This window comes from Sphaerodactylus townsendi, linkage group LG03 (genome assembly GCF_021028975.2).
Source record: "Sphaerodactylus townsendi isolate TG3544 linkage group LG03, MPM_Stown_v2.3, whole genome shotgun sequence".
Lineage (NCBI taxonomy): Eukaryota > Metazoa > Chordata > Lepidosauria > Squamata > Sphaerodactylidae > Sphaerodactylus > Sphaerodactylus townsendi.
The window spans coordinates 46846047-46873116 of NC_059427.1; the positions used below are offsets into that span (position 1 = coordinate 46846047).

Here is a 27070-nt window from a genome sequence, read left to right on the forward strand (position 1 = left end):
CCTGCAACAGGTCAGGCTGCCATGTCTCTAGTGGAATGGTGATGTTACAGCCTGCTGCCCATGGAGTACCTACATCCCATCTAATGTTCAACTATTGTTAAAAACAAATAAACAAATCAAACATCAGGACTGTTTGTTTGGAGGTTATGTTCTCCTTGCCTTACAGAGGCAATTGCCAAAGTCCAGATGTAGCTTAGAGATCTCTTCAGACTATAAAGATCAATTTCCATGGAGAAAATGTCTGCTTGCGGGGGGGGGGGGGGGGAGCTTCTATGGCATTATACCCCACTGGGGGTTTTTCCTGCCCCCAATCCTGCAACTAAAGGCGCAGGAGGTATGGTCAGAAACAGGATTGACAACCCCAGTTTGCACTCCTATTTTTTAAAAGCACAATCAATAAAGCCAGTTTCAAAACAGGATTCTCCCATCTACCTTTAAACACAACTAATATTTATATTTATTTCTATTCGGATACCGTTGCGACTGAAGACAAAGATTCTCAGTAAGCTCCTGACCACAGATTTATGGCTCAAATAAAAATCCCATTAACTCCAATTGTAGTCAAACTGAGGGGCAACACACGAGTCAGATAAAAAGCATTAAGCTGCAACTTTCATCCCTTATTTAATATTAGGGGCCATGATGCTCCCATGAAATACTTTCTGACCCTGCTTCCTGAGGCATTGCAGGGGAGATGGAAAAGGGCAGAGCAAGAACCATTGATCTGAAACACACCACAGGCCACTTGAGAAGAGCTCTCCTGATTTATGGTAAAGACAATTTGAGCTGGATTAAGGCAAGGCTCTCAGCTACACCCAAGGGAGCTGAGCACATCCAACTGCCGAGCCAACCATAAACTCAAAGAGAACCAAGACCTTTCTGGCGGCAGGGCCAGGCCCTAACCTCTGAACTGGTGAACTGAGAGAAGAATTGGATAAAAAGCACCTGAAACACTTAAATAAATTTTGTACCAGTGTGGCCCTTCTAAAGAAGCCAAAAAATTGTAGCAAGAGCCTCTGTCAGGTGAAGAAAGGAATACATTATATGTAATAGAAGTGGCTTGAATGCACATTTTCTTCCCTGAAAACAAATGAACTGGAATGTAGCAAATAGGTAACAAGTCATTTCTACCACACTTTAGATCCCACATCTATTTTTTTCTCTCAGTGAATACAACATTAGCCCATTTCACAAAACTATGAAATTTTTCTGGGAAGAGGAAATGATTGTTAAACCAGTTTAAGTTTGTGACACAGATATGACAGAATCTCTCTCTCTCTCTCTCTCTCTCTCTCTCTCTCTCTTTCTGTGAATGTATGACAGCTGGTAATAATCCTAACAGCATTTGTTTCCTTTCTTTAGCCAGTCTTATTGCCTGTCTCTAGAGCGAGTTTGGATCCAGTATATAGCACCTCTGGGCAACAAGGACATAAAGGTTCCCAGTGGCTTAGCTGAGGAGAATTCAAAAAGCAATTACTAATATTTAAAAACCTGTAATTTCTAGCAATGACTTTGTAGCTCTGTAGACTACCTGTCTAGGAACAGACAGTGAAATATCTATGGGCAAATGTTGATGAATAGCCATTTTAATGAATTATCATTATTAATATTTCAGATATGCTGCTCAGGAAGACAAAATCCATATCTCAAATAGCTGACAGCCCAAGCAACATTAAAAATACAGCAGCCAATTTATCCTCATAACCTTTTCTGTCAGATAAGTAAATATTTCTACCTCTCCACCCCTACCCTTTGCAAATGGAAAAACTGACATATATTAAGGCTGACAGTCAGTGTAGGGGGAAGCAGACAGGAGGGATGAGGTACAGAGTATGTCTGCTACATCCGGAAATGTGCAGTATTGGAATGACTCACAAGGACATTGAGGGACTAAATGCACCTGGATGGACCATTTCCTGTCACATTTGAAGTTCAGGCCCCTGCACACCTGCAGAATAATGCACTTTCAATCCACTTGCACGATTGTTTGCAAGTGGATTTTGCTATTCCGCACAGCTGCAAAGTGAATTGAAAGTGGATTGAAAGTGCATTATTCTGCATGTGCAGAAGGGGCCTCAGAGATATCTCCATGGGCAATGAATGTTCCCTAATACTCCTAAGATCTTCTTTTCTTCACTGCTGGTCAGCTTTTCCTATGTATTTTGTTCAACCTTTTGGGGGGTTTTCTCCAGGGCCCTTTCCGCATGGGGCCAAAAACAGTGGCCCAGGGACGGAAAAACACCGGTCCCTGGGCAGCCGTTCAAACAGGCTGTGCGGCCCCGTCCTGTGTGGCCCCGAGCGGCGTGAAGGCGCCGCTTTCCACCTCCCTTCCCAAGGGAGGTTTTTGGAAAGCGGTGCGTTCCCATCAGTGAACCGCACCGCGCCAAAGGCACCACTTTCCCATCCCCCCCACTCACCTCGTCCTCCAGCATCGGTCTGGAGGGCTGCTGAGGCCCTCCGACCCCTGGTTCTTCTGTGCTGCCTCTGCGGGGGCCTCTTCTGTGCTGGCCTCTGCAGGGGCCACTCGCATGCTCACGTGCGAATGGCCCCCTCCCCTCCACCGGCATAAATCCCCTCTGTCCCAAAATGTTTCACTTTAAAATAAAAATTTAACTGAACCAACTTAGAGAACTGCGGTGATTCCTCCCCCTTCACTCTCTGTCTATTTTATCTCAGATAGATATTTACCTCAGATAGATATTTTACACAACAGGCTTTTTCAAAGTTTGACAAATAAATAGTAGAATTTTATTAACATCTTAAGAGGAAGGAATATTGTCAAGGAAAGAAGCAGTTCTTAATGCGTTTAACATATGATAGACTTTCAAGATGTTTAATGGATTATATCCAAGCTAGCACCCAGATTCTTGTGTATAGTGCCTATAAATTATGCAGAAAGGAGTATTTCAGCACTCACTTTTCCCTTCAGACTTCTCAAACCTTAAGATTATCTCACAGCATTTGAAGTAAAACCTATTAAAGAATTAGGGAAGGGAAATCCTTCTCCCACATACAGTGTGATTTCCCCTTCTGACAAGAGAATGGATCCTCTTTGACACAAACTCTTCCTAAGTCAGTTCCCTCAGTTTTACCCACTCTGTCCAGAAGATGAACTAGCTCTGCTCTAAGAACCTAGGCTAGGAATTCTTTCCTCTCTAGAAGTAAATTCCCTTCCCGGCTACAGCAGGGTGTCTCTTTCCCAATACTCTCTTCCAGAGGCGTAGCAAGGGGGGAAAGCGCACGGTGCACTGGTGCATCCTCTGCCCCACCCTGCCCCCATCCACCCCGGAATGCCCCTGCCCCGCCCCCATAACGCCCTCACCACACCCCCACAGGGGCACCTCCCCGGTGTGTCATGCACCCCTGTCTCCTTGGAGCTACGCCTCTGCTCTCTTCCTGCCAAAACCACAGGTTTTTCACAGACACTACAGTACGTCTGCTCTCATTGGATAACAGAGTTGAACTCCTTCAAATCTTGTCTGAAGCAGTCACTCCTCCTAAAACTCTACCCACTATCAACCTGTCACTCACACTCTCAGGCTCTGTGAGGGATGTCACTTTACACTTAGGCTTTTCTGCCTCTGCCTGTTCCATAGGTTCATCACAGTATATTTCTTAAATTGAAAATAACTGCCCATATGAATGTGGCCCTAATGAAGCCCTGGGACCAGAATGCTTGGCCTTGTGGCTTGGGTTCAAATCCCAGTTCAGATAGGAAATGAAACTAACCCTCAGTCTCCTACCCGCACTGAAAGATTAATTAAAGAACAAGCAAAGACTGAAAAGGTTTTTTCACATTGTAAAAGTAGCAGTAATTATCACTATCATTAACAATGATACTTGGAATGGGAAAAAAAGAGGGAAAAAACAGGAAGCAGAGGAATGAAAAAACAGAAATTGCATCAGGAAGTTGGAAATAGTGGAGTATGAGATAGGAACAAAGAAGAAATTTCATCAGAAATTTCACCAGATAGTGGGTATAGAGCAGTGGTGGCGAACCTTTGGCACTCCAGATGTTATGGACTACAATTCCCATCAACCCCTACAATTGGCCATGCTGGCAGGGGCTGATGGGAATTGTAGTCCATAACATCTGGAGTGCCAAAGGTTCGCCACCACGGGTATAGAGCAAAAGCCATGATAGAGCAACATAGGTGATAGAAAATTATACAGGCATCCACATTATTAGACAATGGAGCACAAAAAATTCTCAGATTATAATTACAACTTTTCCCCTTCCCTACAGCCACCAGCTACATGTGAGTACAGAAGATTAGACATTATTATTATTAATAATGGTTTTAGCATCTAATGTTGCATACATAAAAGGACAAATTGCACTAATTCTTACACACATTTGCTCACTTGCATGAATGCACACAGACCTACTATGTATTTGTATTCCTCTAGACTTACTGCCCATCTAAAGCCATACCTGAGTTGAGTCACCATTGATACTTCTCTCCATATCCTGTCTGAGCTCTGACAGAATGGAGGACAGGGCTCCCTCAGAGAGAAGGCAGAACGGTAGCACAACCATAAATTAGTGTGAGGAAAGAAAAAAAATGAGTCTTACCTCAAACTCCTGAATGACAGCACCCAGCTGGGAAGACTTAAGGCGGGCTTCATCCAGCAAAGCCAAATTCCTATCAAACTGCATAATGAAAGCTGTGTGGCAGCCAAATCTGGACTCCCTAGTTAGGAAAACATCGGCCACTTTCTGGTGTTCTTCCCTAAAACAGTATCAAAACAAGCACATGAGGAACAAGAAAACTCACTCTGGCCTACTGTGCTACTCAAAGATATTTCTGTTTATCAACCTGTATTTGTTTGTTTGCTTGCTTGTTTGATTGATTGATTTCTAGACCACCTTTCCCTAAGAGCTCAAGCCAACTTACAGAATTTAATTGAAACATCCAATAAAACCCAAATACTGGTCATCCTGGAGCCCCTTAAAATGAGGGATAAAACACAGAAACCATTTCCCCCTGCTAAAATATTAATATTAATCAGCCATACAATGATCAAGATGGGAGGAGGAAAGGGAAAAGGGAGACCAGCAAGATGGAAACTGTTGTTGTTTTCAGCTATAAGCTGTCTTACAGGCCCTAATCATACTTGGAAGAGCAACTGTGCCAGTTTACTAGCTGACGGCAGGGAGGAGCATGGGATGAAGTGTGCCTGCTTGGAGAAAAGGCCCTGGAACTGGTCAAGGACAGCTGGTGCAAGCACCAAAAAGGAACTGGTCAAACCAGGACAGCCAGATAGTAAGTTGTTGTTTGCTGAGCACAAGCATCTTTGGGGGCATGTATAGGGAGAGGAAGTCTCACAAGTATGAAGCTTCCAGACCATTTAGGGCTTTAAGGTTAATACCAGTACCTTGAACCTGACCCGGTACCCCACCTGGAGCCAGTGCAGCTGGTGGAACACTGGCTGAATGTGTGATCCCCAAGGAGTCTCGAGCAGCTGCATTTTGAACCAGCTGGAGTTTCCAGATCAGTCTTGAGGGAAGCTGTGTGTACAGTGAGTTACATTTGTTTAACCTGGAGGTGACCATGACATTGATCACTGTGACTAGGTCTGGCTGGGATTGATAGGGGGCCAGTTGTTTCACCTGGCAAAGGTGGTAAAATGCCAAGTTTCATCATTTGTGATCTGTGCATCCATAGATAAGGAGACATCCAAGGTCACTCATAGACTCCTGATGGCGGGCATAGATATTAGTTGTACCCTGTCAAGAGCTGGGAGCTGGCAGTTCCACCTGCCCTTTCCCAATTCAGCCACAGGACCTCTGACTTTAATGGATTCAGCTGGCCCTGTTTTAACCATTTCACCACAGACTCCAGACAGTTGATCAATATAGCTGGGGTGGTATCTGGCCAACCATCCATCAACAGATACAGTTGGGTGTCATTAGTGTACTGATGGCACACCAGCCTGAAACTCTGGATCAAGTTGGCAAGAGGACACTTGTAGATGTTAAACAACATTGGGGAGAGGACTGCCCCTTGTGGGACCCAACAAACTAATCAGTGGCACAATGAGGTACTCTCCCTGATTGGCCCCCAACCCTGGCAAAACAAGTCCAGTCACTTTAAAGTTGTTCCACATATCCCCACGTTGGCGAGGCAGTGGGTCAAAAGATCATGGCTGACTATATCGAATGCTGCTGTCAAGTCAAGTAATAACAGCAGTGACAATCTGCTTCAGTCCAGTTGTCTCCAGAGATTGTCCGTGAGGTCAATCAGCATGGTCTCTGTCTCATGGCCAAGTTGGAAGCCAGATTGAAATTAATTCAGAGCTGATGTGTCCTCCAGAAAAGCCTAGAGTTGCTCCGCAGCAGCTCTCTCAACTACCTTACCCAAGAATGAAAAGACACTGGGTGGTAGTTGTATAGATCTGTAGGATCTAAAGATGGTTTCCTCAAAAGTGGCATTACCACTGCCTCCTTTAAACTCCCTGTGAAGACCCCTGAACTCAGGGACAGATTGATAATGTCTCCCTGGAGAGATTGTACCATGTCTCCACTGGCTTTCACCAGCCAAGACAGGACCAGATCTAAAGGTTAAGTGGTAGGCTTCAAAGCTACCTGGCATCTCTCAACATCAGTCTGGGAGAGTTGGCTGAAATAATACAATGTAGGACCTGAAGATGGTCAAGGAGCCTTCAGTTCACCACCTATATCAAAGCGATCTCACAATGCAACCAGTCACACTTACCCATGAGTGTGATTTTCACAGATGATAAACAAGCAATAGTACACCAGAAGACCTGGATCACAGAGAGTAGCTCTGCTGCAGGCCTGCACAATGTGTGGTTTACCAGGTCTAACACAACAGACCAGGAGCTTCATAAAGGTGGTTTTGACCAGCTTCTCAGAAGTAAAAAAAGATTTCAGACTGGCAGGCCACAATGAACAGCTAATGAGGAAAAGTCTGATATATTTTATTTCCCCTGGTTCAGCATCTCTCTCTACTTTTAAATGGATTTTGTTTGACAGTACAGTTAGCTTTAGAATATTTTATCCAAACCCTTCTCCAAGCAGCATGGAGTGGCATACACCAACCATCACCCTTTGAAGAAGAGAATGACTGAAAGAGAGGTAAACTGAGATTTCCCCAAATGTAGGGATTATATAAGCCTCAACCTGTCACTCATCTATGATTGTCAGCCTTCCCAAACTACAACTGATCTCCAGGCCACAAAAGTCTGTTTCCCTGCTTTTGAGGGTGGACTATATATCACTATACTCCGCGGAGGTTTCTCCTCTCCACAAGCCCAGCCCTCCCCAGGCTCCACCCCAAAATCTCCAGGAATTTCCCAACCCAGAGTTGGCAACTGTACTCTTACCAGTTGATGACTTTTTCTTCCATTTCTCCAAGCATTTCTTGATGCAGCTTGTAGATCTCTGGGAGTTCTCTCAACCCTTCCTGCAGCTTTTCTTCTCCAAGGTCATTGTCACCCTTATGTGCCAGCACTCTTAAGACTGCTTCGTAGAAACCCTGTGAACACACGATCCATAATATCTTTTGTAAGCTTTTTGCCAAATCCTGCCCTCTTTTCCCTTCCATTGTTTCACCAAATCTGTTCTTCGTTGCAAAATTTATTGTCCGTACCGTGATAATATTGACTGATGTAATAACCATTTGCTACTGAAAATCATCGCTGTCTGCTGCTTTCTGACGCTTTTATGTCCTGGATTGTTTTTAATGGCTTGTTTTAATGGCTTATGCTTAGTTTCTATGACAGTGTTTCAATGGCTTTGTTTAAGTAGTAAGCCATCTTGCTCTGAGTGCATCTCTGAAAAACTAGCATATACATTTTCTAAATTAATAAGTAAAGTTATCTCTCTTTTCTTATCACATTTACCGTCTAAATTCTCTATAGGAGTATTTCTTAGTTTTGTGTCAACTCTGAACCCCTAGACTTTGTAATTAGACTATCTATCATTTTGTTCCTGATATTTAACTCCAGTCCTTCCTTTATTTCATTCTTGTTCTCACTGCTTTACAAAACAAGTTTATTACAGACTCCATTCACTTCGCTCACCCCCCCCCCCCCCGCCCCGCACCTTCCTCCAGTGCTACTTCCTGGCCTTGGAAAGTTTCTTTCTCTTCTTTGTTAAATAAATTCATCCTTAAAACTTGGGCTTTGGGGGAAGCAAGAGAGGCAGCAGAGCTGAATGCCAGGGTCAATTCATGCAATCCCTGCATTCAGCTCTCCCCCGCCACCTCCAAAGTCCACTTGGGCTTCAGACAGGGCAGAGGAGGCAGCAGAGGCTTGGAATTTTTTTGGGTTCAACTTTTTAAAAACTCTGAACATTTGAAAAAGCAAAAAAAATCTGGTTGGTGGTTTAGCTTTTTAGAAAATGTCTGATTCAAAAAATACCACCTAAAAAGGTACACATCCCTACTCTCTATGTTCCAGCCAGAGGTGGGATCCAGCAGGTTCTCACAGGTTCCCGAGAGTAGGTTACTAATTATTTGTGTGTGCCAAGAGGGAGTTACTAATTGGTGATTTTGCCACATGATTTTTGCCTCAGTTACGCCCCTCCTCTCAGCAGTAGCGCGCAGAACTTGAAGCAGTCTAGCAGGAGGTGCACCGGCGTGCGTGGCAGCCTGCACCTGCGTGCATTCGTTTCCCACCCAAGGACCAGTGCAGTGGCTGCGTCCTTGCCACAGCCCCGCCCAGGAATGCCCTGCCCCCGGAATGCCCGCCCACGCCCTCGTCGTGCCCTGCCCAGCCCCGTTGGCGTTACGCCACAGTTTGAATCCCACCACCATGGGAACCTGTTACTAAAATTTTTGGATCCCACCACTGGTTCCAGCTCTGATGCTGTTAAATCCCAGGTCAAAACTGGTCTCAAGATGAGGTATTATGTGACAGTGGCTCCTCCCTCTATACATACACATGCCAAAGAGCCAGCAGGTAAGAAAGAAATCAGGCAGAATAAAAGAACCGTAGGGCTTGTCTGTCATGAGTCAGTCCTTGGACACTGAGGCCTCTGATGTAGAGCCTGAAGACACAGTGGAGCCAGAACTGGCTTCTTGCAAGAAAATGCAGACTGTAGAGCCACCTCCAAGCCCTTCCTTGCAAGCCAAGGCAGAACCTGATGCTGTGCAGCTAGGAGAGCCATAAGAAATCTCCAGAGCCAAGCTGCACGAAGGAGACAAGGCACAGGCTAGGGCTGCAGAGTAAAAGAAGTGCTCACTTCTAGATATGGCAGAAGACTCTGTGAAATGGAGACCTCTGCATCTGAGGAGGGCTGAGTCCTTGAAGGATGCTAGCCTCATTACCCAGAATCTCTTATATAAACCTTGTCTTGGGCTTAACTCTGCCTGGCTGCAATGAGTGTACTCTATTTAAGCTCCATGTGTCTGGTCTTCTTCTGACCTCCGGCTCTCATTCAGCCGGCCTGATCTCTTGTCTGTGCCTTGACTCTGGGCTGCCTTGACTACGCCTTTGCTTGCTGCCTACCCTGACCCTGGACTGTTTTGGACTATGCTTTTGCCTGCCCTCTGCCCTGACCCCAGCCTGTCTGGAACTTTGCCTTGCTTGCTGCCTGTCTGGACTCTGGTTTGTCTGGCCATGCCCTAGCGAGCACCTGCCATCAGCACACTGTCCATTCTCTATTTCTGGGAAGGCAATGGCTCACAGACCTAGCAGTGAGAAACAGCTACAGAGGTGGGTCAGGCCTAATTGTTAGATGTGTGCATGAAAATGCTAACCCCTGATATCAAGATGACCTACAAAAAAGTATAGAAGCACAAAAGGGAATACATGCATACACACAAATAAAATATGGCTGTTAGCAGAACGTTTCCCAAATAAATCAAATCATCTTCTTCAGATACATAAGTGTTACTCTTTTCTTTAGATATAAAACACGCCTCATTCTTTCTTGTATGAAGCTACCAATCAAATGAGAAGTTAAAGATACCAGTTTCTCTGTTTCTCTCACACAATGCAAGGTCACAGCTCTCATCAACCTAGCATCAACACCTAACATCAACCATGCGTATATGACAATCAGAACCTACTACTTTCTTTATGGTGCCAGCATTGTGCAGGGGTTAGAGTGTAAGACTAGAATCTGAGAGATACTTCCATGGAAGCATCTAGGTGACTTTGGGCCAATCTTTCTCTCTTTCAGACTATCCTGCCTCACAAGAAAATCAAAGAAGAGAGAACAATGTTGTAAGTTGCTTTGAGTCCCATTGAAAAAAAAATGTTGTCATAATGATTGTAAAAAAACCAAACACCAATACTTTCCCTCACTCCCCCTGCCTTTTTCCTTTTGATCCACAAATAAGGTATTTCAAAGGTCGATTCCCCACTGAGGATTAGATGCATGCTCATCACACAAAATATCCAGGTTTCCAGCAGAACTCCCCACTGCACCAGCGCCGAACTCGTTTTTATCCCGTTTCTGGCGCTCCCCCCCGCCCCCCGCACATATTATTTTAGAACCTGGAAGAAAGTAGACCTTTTCAAAAAACGCGTGGGCAATCTGGAGCGGTGGGGAAGTTGTGGGGGTGAATTCGGATTTGTTTTTCCCACCGCTGGTAGTGACGTGGAGCCTCCCATCCAATGAGAATGCAGCCTTTTTTAATTTCACGGACCAGAGATCCACGTGGATACGAAGCAACATGGGGTCAGTTTTGACTGATTGACTGAGTAGAAAGCAATACAAAGCAGTGCTACACGTCGTATCCATGTGGATCCGACTACATGGAGGTGCACGGAAACAGGGCTTTGTTTTAATCGCCCGTTTCTTCATCTCTATGTAGAGTTGTTCTGTGCATGCTTGCACAGATGTGGATCTGCAAGGTTAAAAATAAAAAAATTCCCACCCCAACACAACGCAGCAGCCAATCAGGGTAGCCCCTGAGCGGATCGCGTGTTCAATCCACCTCAGGGGGGAATCCTTCATTGCTGCTGCATTTCTGGGAACAAGGAAAGTTTGTGGGGCAGAAGATGCAGTGGGGACGCTGAAACCATGCTCAAAATGTCCCGTTTTTTCCCAAACCAGTTAGTATCTACATTCATTTTTCCGGTGGGGAATCGACCAAAATATAATTAATGGAACAAGTTAAAAATATCACTGTCGAATTAAAGGAAAGCTTTGATAGCATCACTGGACCTTTTGCTGTTATTTTTTCATGAGGTAAACAGTGCTAGAGGCACCATTAGTTGAGATTAATGGTATTGTATGCGATTCCTCTGGTGTACCACATTGTCTCACAAGTCTTTGCTTTTATCATAGTGTTGTAGGATTTACCTTCTGTTCTATCTGGCCAAGTGCCCTGAAGAACTATTCACAAACATAAATTTTCTTTATTCCCCTAAAGTCAATAGGCTTGGGGAGGAGTCTGAGCCAGGCAGCTGGGTGTTCCTTAGTCTGGCTCTTGCAGGCAACTTTCTCGTATTCTGCCAATCTAATCTTTATGGGAAAAATAACTGAATGTTACATTTGCCTATGAAAATAAGTGCACACTGGGGGGAAGCCTGGAAGTACAGTCAAGGTTTCTGCTCACATTGGAGATCCATATGGAATCACTTACAAAAACATCCCGTGCTTTCCCAATCCTTCCTTCTTTGGAAGTAAACCCTGGAAGTGTCTGGGGATTTAATTGCACAAGAAAAGGAAGAATGAGCGAGTGGCTCAGAGAGGAAGAGTGGGAGCCATTAATTGAAAAGCCAGCTCAAAAGAAATACCCTGTTCAAGTGGGGGTGGGAGGGTGGGGGGATTTGAAAGCTCCCAGTGGTTCCTTGCTGATGGCAGCGGCAGCAGATGTGCAAGTTGCAAAGCTTCCTGCTTTCATGAAAAAAGATTGTCCCAATATGACCCTTCTTAGCTTTTTGTATTGGAAGAAGACTCTCTATTAAATCATGCTAAAGACAAAGTGACTTGGAATATCACAGGGCCAGGAATAATGCCTGACAAGAGACATTAGAAAAGTGGAGATGAGGGTAATTACAGCCGACTAAAGGATATCTAGGTTTACCTCATTCTCATGACAAGCCCTTTTTTCAAGCTTTTACTTATTTATTTTTATTTTATTTATGCTTTAGGCTTCTATACCGCCCCGTCCCCGGAGGGCTCTGGGCGATGTACAGCATATAATAAATACAGTCATAAAACCAGTATAATCGACTAAAACTTATAAAAGCAGCGAGACTAAACTAAACAGTAGCATTTAGTACAAGCACAAATATACACATAGGTGTACACGTAGGTGGCGCCCAATAACCTAATATCAAATTCTTCTCCTAAGGGAGGAAAGGCAGGTCTCGCCGTTGGTTAATTACATTGGTTAATTACATTTATTCCCCACCTTTCTTCCTTCACAGAACTCCGGATGTCTTTGGCAGGAGGAGCAACTAGATTTGAGTCCAGTAATGCCTTGCATACCAACTCAATTTCTGGGGAATAAGCTTTTGAGAGTCAAAGCTCCCTTTCTCAATGGGGGCTTTGACTCTCAAAAGCTCATACTGATTTTTTTTTGTTGATCTCTAAGATGTTCCTGGACTCGAATCTAGTCTTTCTCCTGCAGACCAACATGGCTACCCTCTGAAACTAGCATTCACAGGAGGAAGTCTCCCATCCAGGCACTGCCCAGCCACAGATGTGGTTGACTTTGGCAAGACTGTTGACTCATCTGATCTGCAACTATATCCTGGTTTACAAGACTCTAGAATATGTGGCTTTCTCTCACTGTGAACTATTGGAAAGGGCAGCGAGTAGAAGCTGTAAGGATAACATGGCTCTGTTACATTGGCTCTGGGGTTGGTTTCTGGCTTAGGAATCACATCTCTCAGTGACACATCAAGCCAATTTGAGATCGTTCTATCATACTAGTCTTGTTTGGGCATGACACAGCTCTTCGGATATGAAAACCACATGTGAAATTGCAAGGAAACCACAATGGGTCCCCAGAGAGGAAATGAGAAACTGGCTTGGGTACTGGATGACAAGTATGCTTGAACACCAACTGTTGTAGCTTTTGGGCTCTGAAGACACCAGTCATAGATGTAGGCAAGATGTTAGGAGCTAAAACTACGAGACTACAGCCACACAGCCTGAGAAACCCACAACAGCCAGTTGATTCTGGCCATGAAAGCCTTCAACAATACTTTGAAGACTGGCTCAGTGCTTTGACATGGCTCCAGGAGTACAATAAGAGTGACGGCTTGCGCATGACACTATACGCATGGTTTTACTCACTGAGTTAAACCCTAGTATAAGTCATCATTTCATCAAGTTAAACAGCTTGTTGTTGTCATCAAGCTTTTCAGCCTGAGGCAGGACATTCCCTATCCAGACTGTTTGAATACTATCTACGGGGAATTCATGTTTGGAGAGACTACAGTACAAGAAGCAAGCTATTTAAAATGTTAATAGGTGGAGTGACAGTGGAGGGAAGTGCAGCTGTTTTAACAATACTGTGAAACATGAGATTTAGCTGCATTAACAGGAAAAACAGCACACTCTCTGCTCCCTCCCCCCAACTATGTGCAATTTCCCAGCGACTGTCTGTGGTATGGAAAAACATGCTGCAAAAGGAAGAGGGATCTAAAAAGAAAGTGCTGTAGTCATACATCTCTTCCAAGGATGCCATACTTCATACATTTAGGCAGCTCTATAAATTGGGTCTGACATGCTGAAAAATCAACAATACTGCTCCAAATGTTACAGATGCTCCCAGAAACCATGTTTACTTTCTCTACAAAGCAAAATGATGTTTGGTCAGGATAACTACTCCACTGCTATAACTCTACCCCAGCAGGTGATTCTGCTCAGGTTTTTGCTGAACTTCCTTCTACTGCTAACTACTGTTAGCAATAGTGTGCATCACAAAACTGGATATTTTATGGGTATCAGTACATTTTATCCAAAAGGAGTAAAAACAGTTTTGGGGGAGTAATTTTTGGCAGGAAAACAACAAAAGGGGGAAAAGTTAGATACCCCTCTCCTTTTATGCTAGTTGCTTGCTTCAAGTTGCAGCTCCTGTGGGTACAGTTGGCTTATGTAAAAAGAAAACCTGAAAAAATAATTACACAACTACACATAATGAGTAACTTTGCTCTGAGATAGGTCCAGTCTGTCTAAATCCCATGAGACTTGCCAAGCCAATCTGAGATACCATTTAATATTGATGAAGGAGTACCTTTGGTGATGAAGCATAGGGGGGTGCTTACACGCCTTCTCTAAGTACTTCCAGGGAAAGTATCATTTTCTATCTGGGCTGAATTTTGGTGTTCAAGGGCTAATCTAAAAGCCTGGTTCTAGTTACTGTTGTGCCAAACATTTTCTGATTGTGATGCTCATTTTGAAAGCAGCTCATTCAGCTGAACAAATGGCTCACAAAAATACCCTGCCAAACATTATAATTGTTCCAGTGCTATATGTTTCTCTTCTGTTTCCATAGTACCTGCTGCCTCTCAGCACTGTTTTCTTTCTTCTTTACCCTCATATTCTTCATATTCACAGTGTTTGGCTGATCGACTCACAGATTTTATGAGCATTCATGATATCATCGTGAAGCACTGTGACAACATGGACAAAATTGTGTACTATAGGATCAATGGGATTAAATGGCAGTATATTAGAAAATGATGCTCAGGGCTGGGAGGGAACGTAGCAGCAGCAGCAAAACGGAGTCAAGAAAAGATGTATCAAAACAATGTGAATCGGTTTGCAACAATGACCGAAAATCGTCAAAAATGGAAAATGCTTTTACACAAACATGAAATAAGTATTAAAGGGTAAGCAGTTTAGAAATGAAGTAATTGGTTTCAGCTCAGCTATTTTTCTTGTTTTGAAAGCTGTTTTCCACTTCCAGCTAAAATGTGAATGGGATATGAGCTCAATTTCCACTGCTGGGCTCATCATTAAATCTGGAACAAGGGCAAAACGCATATGAACAGAAACCAAGTTTGATATACCTGCTGCTGTTTCACTTTTCCAATTCAGAATGAAGGTGGGATAATCAAATATTTGGATGCCCCATGGGCCTTCTGCTTGTCTAGCCAGTCCCAAGATTTCCTACTGTACAGCCAGAGGCTAACACATGCTTTGGCTATAGTCTGCAGTACAATCTGGTTCTGATGCCAAGGACTGCCTACATAGGGGCTACGGCATCCAAACAACAGCTATTTTGGAGTCACAAAGTAGATCCCTTGCAAATGGTTCCCATATCTCATTTGTTTAACCTACAGATTCTACTGTGATACGTTAGCTTGAAAAAATGGTCTAGCCCTTCATTGTAACATACGTATGGAAATATAAAGCCAACCATCTAAACTCTAAATCCATTAATCTCACAACTTTTTTTTTCTTCAGAGCTTGCTACAAATCACACTATTGATAGTCTATAAAGGTACACCCTAAACCTACAAAAAATCACTTCAGTTTACAGAGTTGAATATAATCACTGACGAATAAGAAAGGCCAATATTGCTTTCTCATATAACTCCAGCAAATTTAATTAATCATTAATTGCCTGGATTACAGTGTGATTATAATTAATTCTCAGATGGACGGTTTAATTCCAATAGCCCAGATAGCCAGCCTTGCAATGATTAATCCCCCAAACCTGATGCCTAATAATCATCGCAATAAGCATCCATTAAAAAAAAAATTACGCTGTTGAATAAACTGCTGAGGGTTTGAGAAACCATTAATCAAGGGTAAAGTACTTTTGCAGTCTCAATAACTCCAATCAATCACAATACCTGAAAGGCCTCCCAATCCATCATCTGAAAAACACAGCCAAACAAACAAAAATACTAGCCACCCTCAACTTGAAAGCAGGGTTGCCAACTCTAGCTAGGGAAATTCCCGGATGTTTGAGGGCGGTGCCTTGGGAGGGTGGGGTTGGGGTAAGGGGAGGGAGCCTCGGCCGGGTATAAGTCCATAGAGTCTACAAAGTTTCAAACCTGCAATTTTGTCTAAGGAAGCTGATCTAGAGACCAGCTATAATTGTTTATGATTGTCAGCAGCCTTTAGAAACAGCAGTTTTTTGGAGGCTTGCCCACTGAGGGGATTTCCATCTGTACTATTTTTTGTTGAGAGAGGAAACTATCCTTTCAGTTTGATCCGGCTGAGTTGATTTCAGTAACTAAGAAGAATCTCTGCTGTAGACATCATTGACTTTTGTGACTGCTGATGATATTAAGATGCCTGGACTTTTAGGCTGATGTTCTGTGTATAGGATGCTTGTGTGTGTAACTAATTACACATTTGTCACTTTTCCCACTTATTTTCCCACTATTAAAACACTTATATCTAAGCTGTGACCTGCATCATATTTTGCAGCCAGGATATGGTGGGTTTCTCTTTTTTTTAGTGTTTTATGCCGTACCTAATTTTTGTACTTCAGGTTATAAAGCCCACCTTGTTGGGTCACAAGATGCTGAAGAATCACCACTTATGCTTTTTGAAAGGACAACATGCATATGCATAGAAAGAAGGCACTATGCCTCTCTTTACATAAATCCTGGAAGAAGGAAAGCATGACAAAGTCACTGAGGTGAAAAGGATCCCTTTCATGGCTCTGACCTATGGCTTGTTCCTTACTATGGTACACCTCCTTAGGCTTGGCTTGATTTTTCTGTCCCAAGGGGGGGGAGGTGTTCCTGAAAGAGATTGGGGAGTGGCAGGGTCCTTGAACTGACATGTTTTCCCTCCCTGGGGCACTTACCACAGCAGAGGAGGCAGAAGAGCCAGTGGCTGCCCACTCCTCAGTTCTGCTGGGGCAAAACCTGGAGGTCCAGACTGAGGTAGGGCTGCATTGGCATCCCGATCAGACAGCAGAATGGTGGGGGCGGGGGGCATTCTTGGGGATTTGGGTGGCCTAAGTTCTGTAAGCCATAAGGAAGGCTATCTGGAGGCAGGGAGGGGGTTGCATTTTTTCCCTTCCCTATCACTGTGCCACTTAAAAAATCTCTTGGAGGTGGCAGGGTGGTGCCCCAGCAGTTCTGTGTCCCGTGCAAGGGTTTTGGATGGGGCTATCTATCTCCTTGCTTACAGTCCTGGTTTAGAAACAGTGAGATCATAATTCCAGCTCATCTTTCTATCACACAGTGATGTCATGATAATCCTGTTACATGCTTGCAGGTCAGTGAATCACATGAGGGTTGAATCCTGGGTCTAGTACAGGGGTAGGGAACCTGCGGCTCTCCAGATGTTCAGGAACTACAATTCCCATCAGCCTCTATCAGCATGGCCAATTGACCATGCTGGTAGGGGCTGATGGGAATTGTAGTTCCTGAACATCTGGAGAGCCGCAGGTTCCCTACCCCTGGTCTAGTAGGATGTTTATAAAACCATTGCTCCGATGAACTGGAGCAACTTCACCTGACTATTTAAATCTGTTGTTTTTGAAATTAATGCTGTTCAATCTGTTATTTCTGAAGTTAACAAATATTTATGTGGGAATTAATGTGTAAATTAAGAATGAAAGAAGAGGTCTACTGGATCACACTAATGGTCCATCTAGTCCAGCTTCTTGTCTCACAGACTACCCACCCTCTGGAAGTCTTACAACAGTGCACAGAGGTTGACTGCCTCTGAGCATAGAAGTTCACCTTTAGTCACCATGGCAGCACTAATAGTACCTCTGCTCCATCAAAATGTCTAATCCCCAGTTCACAAATTAACCTGAATTATACCTGGGAAGATGCTGGGAGCACATAACAGAACACGGCTGTCTCTATCTTACTCTGAGTTTCTTGAACAGTAGCTCCCACCATCTGTTGTTAGGTGAGACTCCAACTATGGAGGCTGGGATTAATATTTCCCTGCAGCCATGGAGACTGCGGGGTTACCTTCAACAAACCACTGTCTCAGCCTAACAACTTACAAGGCTATTGTGAGGATAAAATGGAGGACTATGCATGCTGCTCTTAGCTTCTTGCAGTAGGAGTATGGCAAAACATATTTTACATGTTCAAGGTAGTAGCCTTAAACTCCTTGGAGGAAGGGCAGGATACAAGTATATAACTATTTTACAAATGTTGGAAATGTTATCTAGTCACTGGCAACTTCTTTGCCGGCTGAAAAATACTGGAAAGATATTTACGGTGTTATTAATTGTATTGACTAATTACAAAACATCCAAATCCTTTGATTATACTAAAACTTATAGATGTCTTATTAAAAATTTAACGTGGCAGGAAAGACTTTGTGGACTAGAAACTGGAAAACCCTAATGGTTTCCTCAATTTCAGGGTGGGTTAGAAAGGTATTAAATCTTACTCCAATGGAAAATACCACCATGGTTATTAAAAAGTGGAGTGGACTATTAAAGAGTAATCATGTTGTTAGTAAGTGCAATGTATTCACACACTGTTGGGTTATTCATTGTAAGGATATGTCTTTTTGGAAGGCAATGCATTTTTCAGTTTCATAACATATCCAAAGTAGTATTAAAAGCTTCAAATTAAATACCACCACATATCAAATTAAAACTACCCATACCAGTTTAACCTTACCCATCAAAAACTACCACATGACTCACCAAAAGTCTGATCACATTTCTGGGAAATAACTTCATTTATTTAGAATATAGATACACAAACAGTGCAATCCTGAGGGAGGGACCAAAACCTCACAGGAAGAGGTGTGACCTTGGCATCAGCTTAAATGCCACTTGCGCCAGCATAAGAGGCACTTACATCAGCACAGAGGCACATGCTGGTCTTGGGGAGCCACTGGTAATGTGACAGCTGGGCGCCAGTGAAAACACAGAGCCAATGCTTCTTCAGTACAGGAGCCCACAACAGGGCTGAAGCAGGCATTCCCAGGGCTGCCTTTAGTCAGCTTCCGGACCCCTTTTGCCCTGGAAACACCACCATTTGCCAGTGCAGACTTACATGGCCAAAATCAGTGGTGCAGCCTGTGGAGGTGCACAAGCCACTTTCATTGGGGAAGGGACAGTGCCATTTTTAGCTTGTTGTTCATGGCGCAGCAAGCCATGGCACAACCACCCCCTTTCAGGATTGCACTGTAACTCACCACCAAGGAACGTAAATGCTACTGATAATGAACTCCGAGAGACTGAGGCAGGACACAGAGATGTGGAAAGGTTAGCAAGCAACATGCTCCTTTTTCTGCTGTGGCAGTTTTGAAAATCCGAAAACCAACATTTCTTGAATAAGGAGAAAGCATCACATTTGAAGGTAAAGAATGACAGAGCAATCCTGAGGAAGTCTGCTTGAAAACCCTACTCAGATCTGTTCAACGGGGTTTGTGTGTGTAAAGTGCTGTCAAGTTGTAGCTGACTTATGGCAATCCAATAGGGTTTTCAAAGCGAGAAACGAGGTGTGGTTTGCCATGACCTTCTTCTGCATAGCGACGATAGTATTCCTGTGTGATCTCCCGTCCAAATACTGACCAAGACTGATCCTGCATAACTTCTGAGATCTGAAGAGACCAGGCTTGCCAGGTCAGGCCAGGCCAGGGCTCCAGTGTGGCTTACTTTCAGGAAATGGTTCTTAGGATGGCATTGCAAATGCCCTTGTACTAGCCAGAACACAGATTTTTCCAAATCTTTTCATGCCCCAGTCTTGTTTTTCCAGTGAGAGATGTGTTGCAGTAAATTGTGACTAACACTGCAGACACAATTTGCCTGTTATTTCCCCACTGCTAGATAGAATCTAGGTCATGGTTTCTGATCTCAGTATACACACAGACGCCAAATGAGGCTATGCACTGGCAAACTGTAGGATGCATGTTTCAAAAGCTGCCTCAGTAGGTTCTTTACAAAATACTTGGCCATGTACCAAGTGGGGTTGGCACAATTTCCCATGTGGATTTTCAGAGAAGGGATACTAAGTGGTCTGACAGCTATTCTGGCTTCCTGTTCCTGCTGCAAAGACCTATTAAAAGTCCTTTTCCCACCTGCTGGTAAGGAAAAAATGAAGAAACAGAAGAATAAATGAATCAGTTGCAAGTGAAAACAGGCTATTGTTCTCAGATGTTATATGCCTCTATGTTTCTGTTGAGTGCTTCAGGCACTGTAGCAGCCAGAGTAGTTCTTTTATTTTGCTAGACTTCTCCCATTCATTGAAGGATTTCATTAGCAAAACAAGCCCTTGATTGGTCCAACTGAACTTTCAACACTGGCCAGGAAATCCAAGGCAGAAAGTAAACTTTTGGCTAATCACTCACGAACCCTCCCCAATCACTTCCAGTTAATTAACAGAGGTTCACATCTCATTACACGTATGGATATTTTGACTACTTTGGCTCCTAACCCTCTGTTTATTCCATGCAAAATATGACTGCTCTTTAAAAATGTCCAGTATTACAAATGGGTGGCGACAGTGTAAGCAAGAATGTGGAGAACAGAGCTTGTATATGACAAGGATTCCAATGACAGGCCATCCAGAGGATTCCAATGACAGGCCATCCAGAGCTGAAGGCAGGTTTTGCTCTAGTAAAATTAAGCCTGTTAAGGCTGTTTCTCTCTCTCTCTCTCTCTCTCTCTCTCTCTCTCTCTCTCTCTCTCTCTCTCTCTCACACACACACACACACACACACACACACACACACACACACACACACACACACACACACACACACACACACACATACTAAATCAGAGGCGAATCCCAATGTCCACTTGTTATAAAAATTAAACATTAACGTTGTTCATTATCTTTAGTAAAATACATGCTAAATATGCATTTTCCAAAACCAAATATTTCTAGTTTAGCATAGTATACTATTTATTTATTCACTGACATCACATCACAACATACATAGATTAGCATGGGGCCCCTATGCTTGCAGGTCCCCCAGGCAACTGCCCAACATGCCCATGTATTAAGACGGCCCTACCTGATGACATCTAAGACTACCAGCACGATGCTGTATTCAAGCTGAGATAGAATCAGTTACAACTGGGCTGGACAGAACACAGAAGTGTGGTCTGAGCACCTGGAACATTCAACGTCACTGCAAAAGGAGCATAACCTCACAGGAAGCCATCCAGACTGCAACACAGTTATGTAACAACTACACATTCATTGTACAGCATTTAGAAAGGCATAAATAATTGTAACATCTCTGTATGACAAAGTATGTTATTGAAATTATTAAGCCTAGTAACATTCCCAGCTGGACCACAAAGAACAATAACTGGTTTTAAAAAGACTGTATACATTAGAGAGCGAATGCACATTTACAGCTATTCGAGTAACTTAATCAGATGTAGTTTATTTTCTTGCACATCAAACTTGGGCCGTTTCCGCACGGCCCTTTAATGGCGCCCTGGGGATGGGATAAACGCCGTCCCCAGGGAGCCATTCGCACAGGCGGCGCTCCCCCCTCCCCTGACGCCGCCCTGAAAAACAACCCTTTAAAGGGTTGTTTTCCCCAACTTTGCTGTCTTCAATGCGAACACCCGCCGGAAAAGCAGCTTATTTCCACTTCCCGTCCACTCACCTTGTCCCGTTGGTCGGCCTGCTGGCAGAGTAGGCTACGCCCATGCTGTCCCTCCGACCCTACTGGAGGTGAGGAGGGGCAGCGATGGGCAGCAACTCGGCGACCAGCGTGGCTGCCCGGCTGGATGGTCAAGAGCGAAGAGGCAGCTTCCATCGCGGAGCCGCCTGCCCGACCTCTCCGGAGCGCATACATGCTGCATCGCGAACAGCCTCCGCCTCCAGCGCCGGCAGAATTCTTGCGGCGTGGAAGGCATTGCCAGCTGTACGGCACGTCTGGAAACAGCCTTGGTTAGTATCAAAGAGCAACCCTTGAGATTGTATTAAACCAACAGAAACAGCCTTTCAGATTTCTTGTTTCAAGTTTCACTTTAGAATGAAGCTAATTTAACACACACATCAAATTTCTGAGTTCAGTTTTCAAATTTTACATAAATTCACTGTAAAGTTTTTAGCAGCACAAATGTATGGATATACCTTGGAGAAACACAAGTAATCTCATTCAGCTGCAGGAAATGGAGGTGTAAAAGTGCAAGTCAGGCAGTAGAATGTGCTATCAGAACAAAGTGGGGGTAAACTTCCTAGGAAGTGGAAAACACCCTGATTGGGTAAGCTGACCTGTGCTCTGATTGGTGGAGCAAGTACCTGACTCAGAAAGGGAGGAGGAATCTAAGAGGAAAAGTTATGTGAGCTTTTGAATTTGTATTCCTGTGAGTCAACATCAAGTCCTCTAACTGTGTGTTAAACATCTACTCTGAAGGGATTTCAATCAGGGAGTGGATCTGACTTGAAATATACTGAGTGTCAGCATGTGTGAAAGCAGAAAATATTCAAACAGAAAATACTCAGACAAGAAAACTGGGAATTTTATTTAGTGGTCAAGGCTGAAGGTGGAATAATATATTCCAACATCCAACCTAAAACAATGACAACCATCCTAAATTTGTCTACAATTTGAACTCACTGATTTTATCCTGCTTTTTGGGATCCTGATATTTGGGATCTGCTATCATGTCCTACTCAAGGGTTTTCTTACAGTTAAGGTTTTAATCTGTCTGAACTGCAAATGGGAAACTCACACTGACAAATAGTGTATTCATTTTATTTCCCGTGTTCTAGTTCATATTTACATGAAAGCCAAATAGCACACAAACTATTTAAAGGGCTCAAAAACCAGTTCACACAAACACTTATAACACTTGATTTCTAATCATTTGAATACTCAATGCAGTTGATGTATGAATTGACTCTACTGGTCAGAGGATTTTCAACACAGGCTTTCCTAAGGTTTGAGTGCCAAGTTGCAATATTTTTTTCTGTTTCCTCAGATCATAATGTCTTTCCATGGTTTCCTCATTTTTTCCCATGTTTTCTCAAATCACCTTTGATTTGATCTTGCAAATCATGGAGGAGTCATGAGTAACCCATGAAAACAATATATGGACAACCAGAGGCATACCGGGCGAAAATGGCGCCCAGGGCATGACTGGCTTCTTGCACCCCCAACCCCCTGCCCTGGCTCCCTGCGCCCACTCCCATGCCTGGCTCCCTGTGCCCCCCACACCCCACTTACAACAGCCAGCAGGGAGGCCAGGGGGCAGGGTTCAGCAGCAGGCGGCTCAGGTGGGCGGCTCTGGTGGGCACCATGGTGGCAGGCCGGCTCCTGCCCTCCCTGGCCATCCTGGGAAGGACAGGAGCTGGCCTGCCGCCACGGCAACCATCTTAGCCAGCTCCACTCACCCTGGCACTGAGGAACGAGTGGGGAGGGTGTGGCCAGCCTCTGGGGGGGGGGGTCCACATGTCCCTGTAGCTAGTACATCCCTGTGGACAACAACGGCATGAAAAAGCTCAGGTAAAAACTGTGACACTTTGGTGCCTCCACAGCACAGCACATCTGAAAACCTCAGTGAATTGGAAGTGACATTGGGTCATAAGAAAGTTCTTTTTGTATTAGCTTTGTAGCAGTTCCCAAGAAAGTCATTACTTGATGTTGTACTTGTCAGGCAATGAATATACTTATATGAAAACTTGTCCTTAGTATTGTCTAAAATATTTTTGCCAGTTTCCTCAGCTTTCTCTCCCCACCAATTTCCTCAGTTTGCTGGTGTCCTTCATAAAATAATAATTATTAAAATTGGATAAAAAGCAGCTAAGCTTCTAGATTATCATCAAACTGTTTATTTTTAAACCACACCAGCTGATATATGGTTTGAACTCACACAATGTTTCCACTCTTCCAATTGAATAGTAGAGTGGGTGAATGGAAATGTCATCATTTTGGCAATCAATCAAACCATTAAGGCTTCTACAGAAAGGCCAAACAGAATTCTGTTATGCTAAATGGGGTGGTGATCTGTTTGGGGAGGGGGGCATAAGAAAAAAAAGGTGTCCTTGGGCCCTTCAGAAAATGAAAGGCTTTTCTTTTTCTGGCCTTTTCTTTTTGTTTCACATATGGAGATGTAACAGTGGAAATAACAACATAAGATATTTAAATATAGCCTTTTCCCCCCTCAAAAAAATGTAATGTGGGCAGGGATGACGATAATGAAATAGAAAGAATGGTTTATCCCAGAATAATGTTCCTGTTTATCAATTTTTCTGCAGTATAGCCATAAAAACAGATTATTTGGGCTGAATTCTGTTTGAACTTCAGATCTTCTGAGGTACAGTTGCCAGCTCTGGAATGGAAAATACCTGGAGACTTTGGAGGCACAGCTTGAGGAGGGTAGGGTTTGGGGAGGGGAAGGACTTCGATGGGGTATAATGCCATTGTGTCTTCCTTCTAAAGTGTCCCTTTTCTCTAGGTGAACTGATCTCTCTTGCTTGGAGATGAGTTGTAATCCCAGGAGATCTCTAGCTACTGTCTGGAGGTTGGAAACTCTATTCCCAGGGGCTTCTGCTAGGTTGAGCTCTCCCATCAAACTTTCTGATCAGCCACAGTGCAGCCTTATGCAGTGGTGGTTTCAGCACTAGGGAACATTCACAGAAGAAGTGAGGAGTGTCCCTATGTTATTTATATTTCAAAAGAAATGTAAGATTTTTCAAGTAGGCTTTTGGAAGCTAATCTATAAACAGGACTTTTTGAGAAAAAATAGTGCAGTTCTTCTTATGGCTTGTTTTTGGTCTTAATTCAGGATAGAGCTTGAAAATTTTGAAAATTTGCATTTTCCAAAAGTTCATATTACTGAGTATGGAATAAGACTGGAAAGAGTACATGAATGTTCACACTCTAAGTGTTTCCACCTGTCATGAGGGAATCAAACAATGGCAGCCAGGAGAGCAAACCAGGCCCAAGCAGGTTCTTCCAGGAACCTACAGACATCTAATGTGAGCTAAATAATGAGTTTTTTTAGACTAATGAGCCAACGTTAAGGTAAAAGTTATACATTGAATGGAACTTTATTAGTTTATCAGGTCTCCTAAACCTCCTGTCCTTCAAGGCCACTAGTAAGTTACCCTGCCCCCTGTACATCTTCCAGTCATCAGCAACAGCAGTGCTGCAAAACAGCAGCCCAGCAATTCTCCTGCTTTTCAGCAGCTCCAGTGGTGCAGAGGCCACTGGTAGATTATCCAAGATGGAGCATGTGCATCCCCTTTCAGAGGCTCACACACCAGGATCATGCTACTCCTCATGAATCTCCCAATACTAATGGCCACAATTTTGTGCAAACTTAGCCAATGTGTGCATTTTCCATACCTGCACAGCTCAGGTACATGCAAATGAGAGTCTTAAAAAACACAGTGTTCTGTTTGTGCACACCAAAGCACATGGGAAATACATTTTAAGCTTGTTTCAAATTTCACTTTAGAATGCAGACAAAATGACAGTGACATATCATGAGTGGAAGCTTGCTCCCATTACAACTGGCTGGAGGGCCAACATAAATATTATTTGGGGAAAGGCCTATGAATTTGGGTTTTTAAAAAGACATAATATTGAAGCTTCCATATCACTTTTGTATGGGTTGTCATCATTCCCATAATTTGTGCTGACAAAAAAAAGTGGTACAAAGAACAGATAGCACATATACAAGGGAGAGATTCCTAGAAAAGCTTGGATAAGAAAGAAAGAAAGAAAGAAAGAAAGAAAGAAAGAAAGAAAGAAAGAAAGAAAGAAAGAAAGAAAGAAAGAAAGAAAGAAAGAAAGAAAGAAAGAAAGAAAGAAAGAAAGAAAGAAAGAAAGAAAGGATGAGGGAAGATCGCTTAGAGAAACAGATGGCTTTAAAGTTAGATTGCAGGTTCACAGTTAGGACATATACTGATCAAAGAACTACTGCAGCAATTATAGGGATGTTTTGACTGCCGACCCAATTGTATTGATTTTGAAATATCTGGTTGTAATGCTGACTATTGATCATGTGAGATCTTCACGTTTTTTTAAAAAAGTTGCAGTGTGGCGGCTATACAAGCTGAAGTTGCCAACTCTGGGTTAGACATTCCTGGACTTATGTGGGAGAAGCCTGGGGAGGTCAGGATTTGGGGAGAGGAGGGACCTGTGTATAATGCCATATAGTCCACCCTACAAAGCAGTGATTTTCTTCAGGGGAGTGATTTTAATAGTCTAGAGATCAAGTGTAATCCTGGGAGCTCTCCAGGTCCCATCTGGAGGTTGGTAACTCTAATATAAGCATGGACTCAATTTTTCTGGTTTGGGGTTTTTTAAATAAACTTTTTAAAAATCTTGTATGATTTTTCTGCAAGCCTGGAGCTTTGCGGGGGTTTGTAGGGAATCCCCTTCTGCTACACATGAGTCCACTTTTGCCAATTTTTGATCTGCACATTGGAGCCATGTTCAGAATTAGCTATAGAGAAGCCACTTGAAGGTCATTTGCATGTCATGCTATGACTGGCCCAAAGCCTTTAATAGAAACAACCTCCAACTGCTCCATCGGTGATTAATAAGACCTCTGCAAGCGACTCAGCAGCTCTGTCCAGCAATTGCTGGTATCTGCTCCCCGCTGCAATCATACTAATTGGCTATTCTACGTGTTTAAATAATCATGAACACAAGGTCAATTTCCCTTTTGCCTTTTAACAAAATGTTGCTGTTGGCAAACAGAGCAATATATAATGCTACAGAGCATCTGCAGTATGCATCAGCTGTATGAAAAAGGTGTACTAGTTTACCTATGGGATAGCAAAGATATATAAGCACTTTGGATTTTAGGAAAGGAATCACAATTTGTTTTCCTCAGCTTATATTTTCTTGCCAATTCTGTATCACTGCACCGGTTCAAGTCAGTATACAAGCTGCATTTTCCTGACAGTAGCCTAATTTTATACTGGATGGTTTAATAATTTTGAGATGTTGTTTCCAGATGGAAAGAAATGTATATATAAAAGAATCTCTAGCCATTGCCAAATGTATTTTCTAAACACAAGCATAAAAAAGAACTGTTAGATACAACTGCAAGCTTGAAATTAGATAAGAATAGACAAAATTACATTCCAGACTTATCTGATGGGTTTCACAGACAAAAGAAAATGGAACTACTGAATGAGAATAACCCAGTGCACCATTTACCTTTGGAAACTCCAGAATGATACATCAAGTAAGACTCTTTGAACAGGCAGCCTTCCAAGATTACAAGGAGCAGTTTTGGTGGATACTTTCTCATTT

The 27070-nt window shown here is 43.3% G+C and overlaps 1 protein-coding gene across 5 annotated transcripts in view; it reads right to left on the reverse strand.

The window, feature by feature from the left end:
• FGD5 (FYVE, RhoGEF and PH domain containing 5) overlaps window positions 1-27070 on the reverse strand; it is a 157308-nt gene that overhangs the window by 47641 nt on the left and 82597 nt on the right. For all 5 annotated transcript variants that reach the window (XM_048490925.1, XM_048490926.1, XM_048490927.1 and 2 more), the window contains exons 6-7: window positions 7351-7502; window positions 4577-4733 (exon numbers count right to left, since the gene is read on the reverse strand). In XM_048490925.1, coding sequence (XP_048346882.1) covers window positions 4577-4733; window positions 7351-7502 — 309 coding nt within the window. The remainder of the gene's footprint in view (window positions 1-4576; window positions 4734-7350; window positions 7503-27070) is intronic.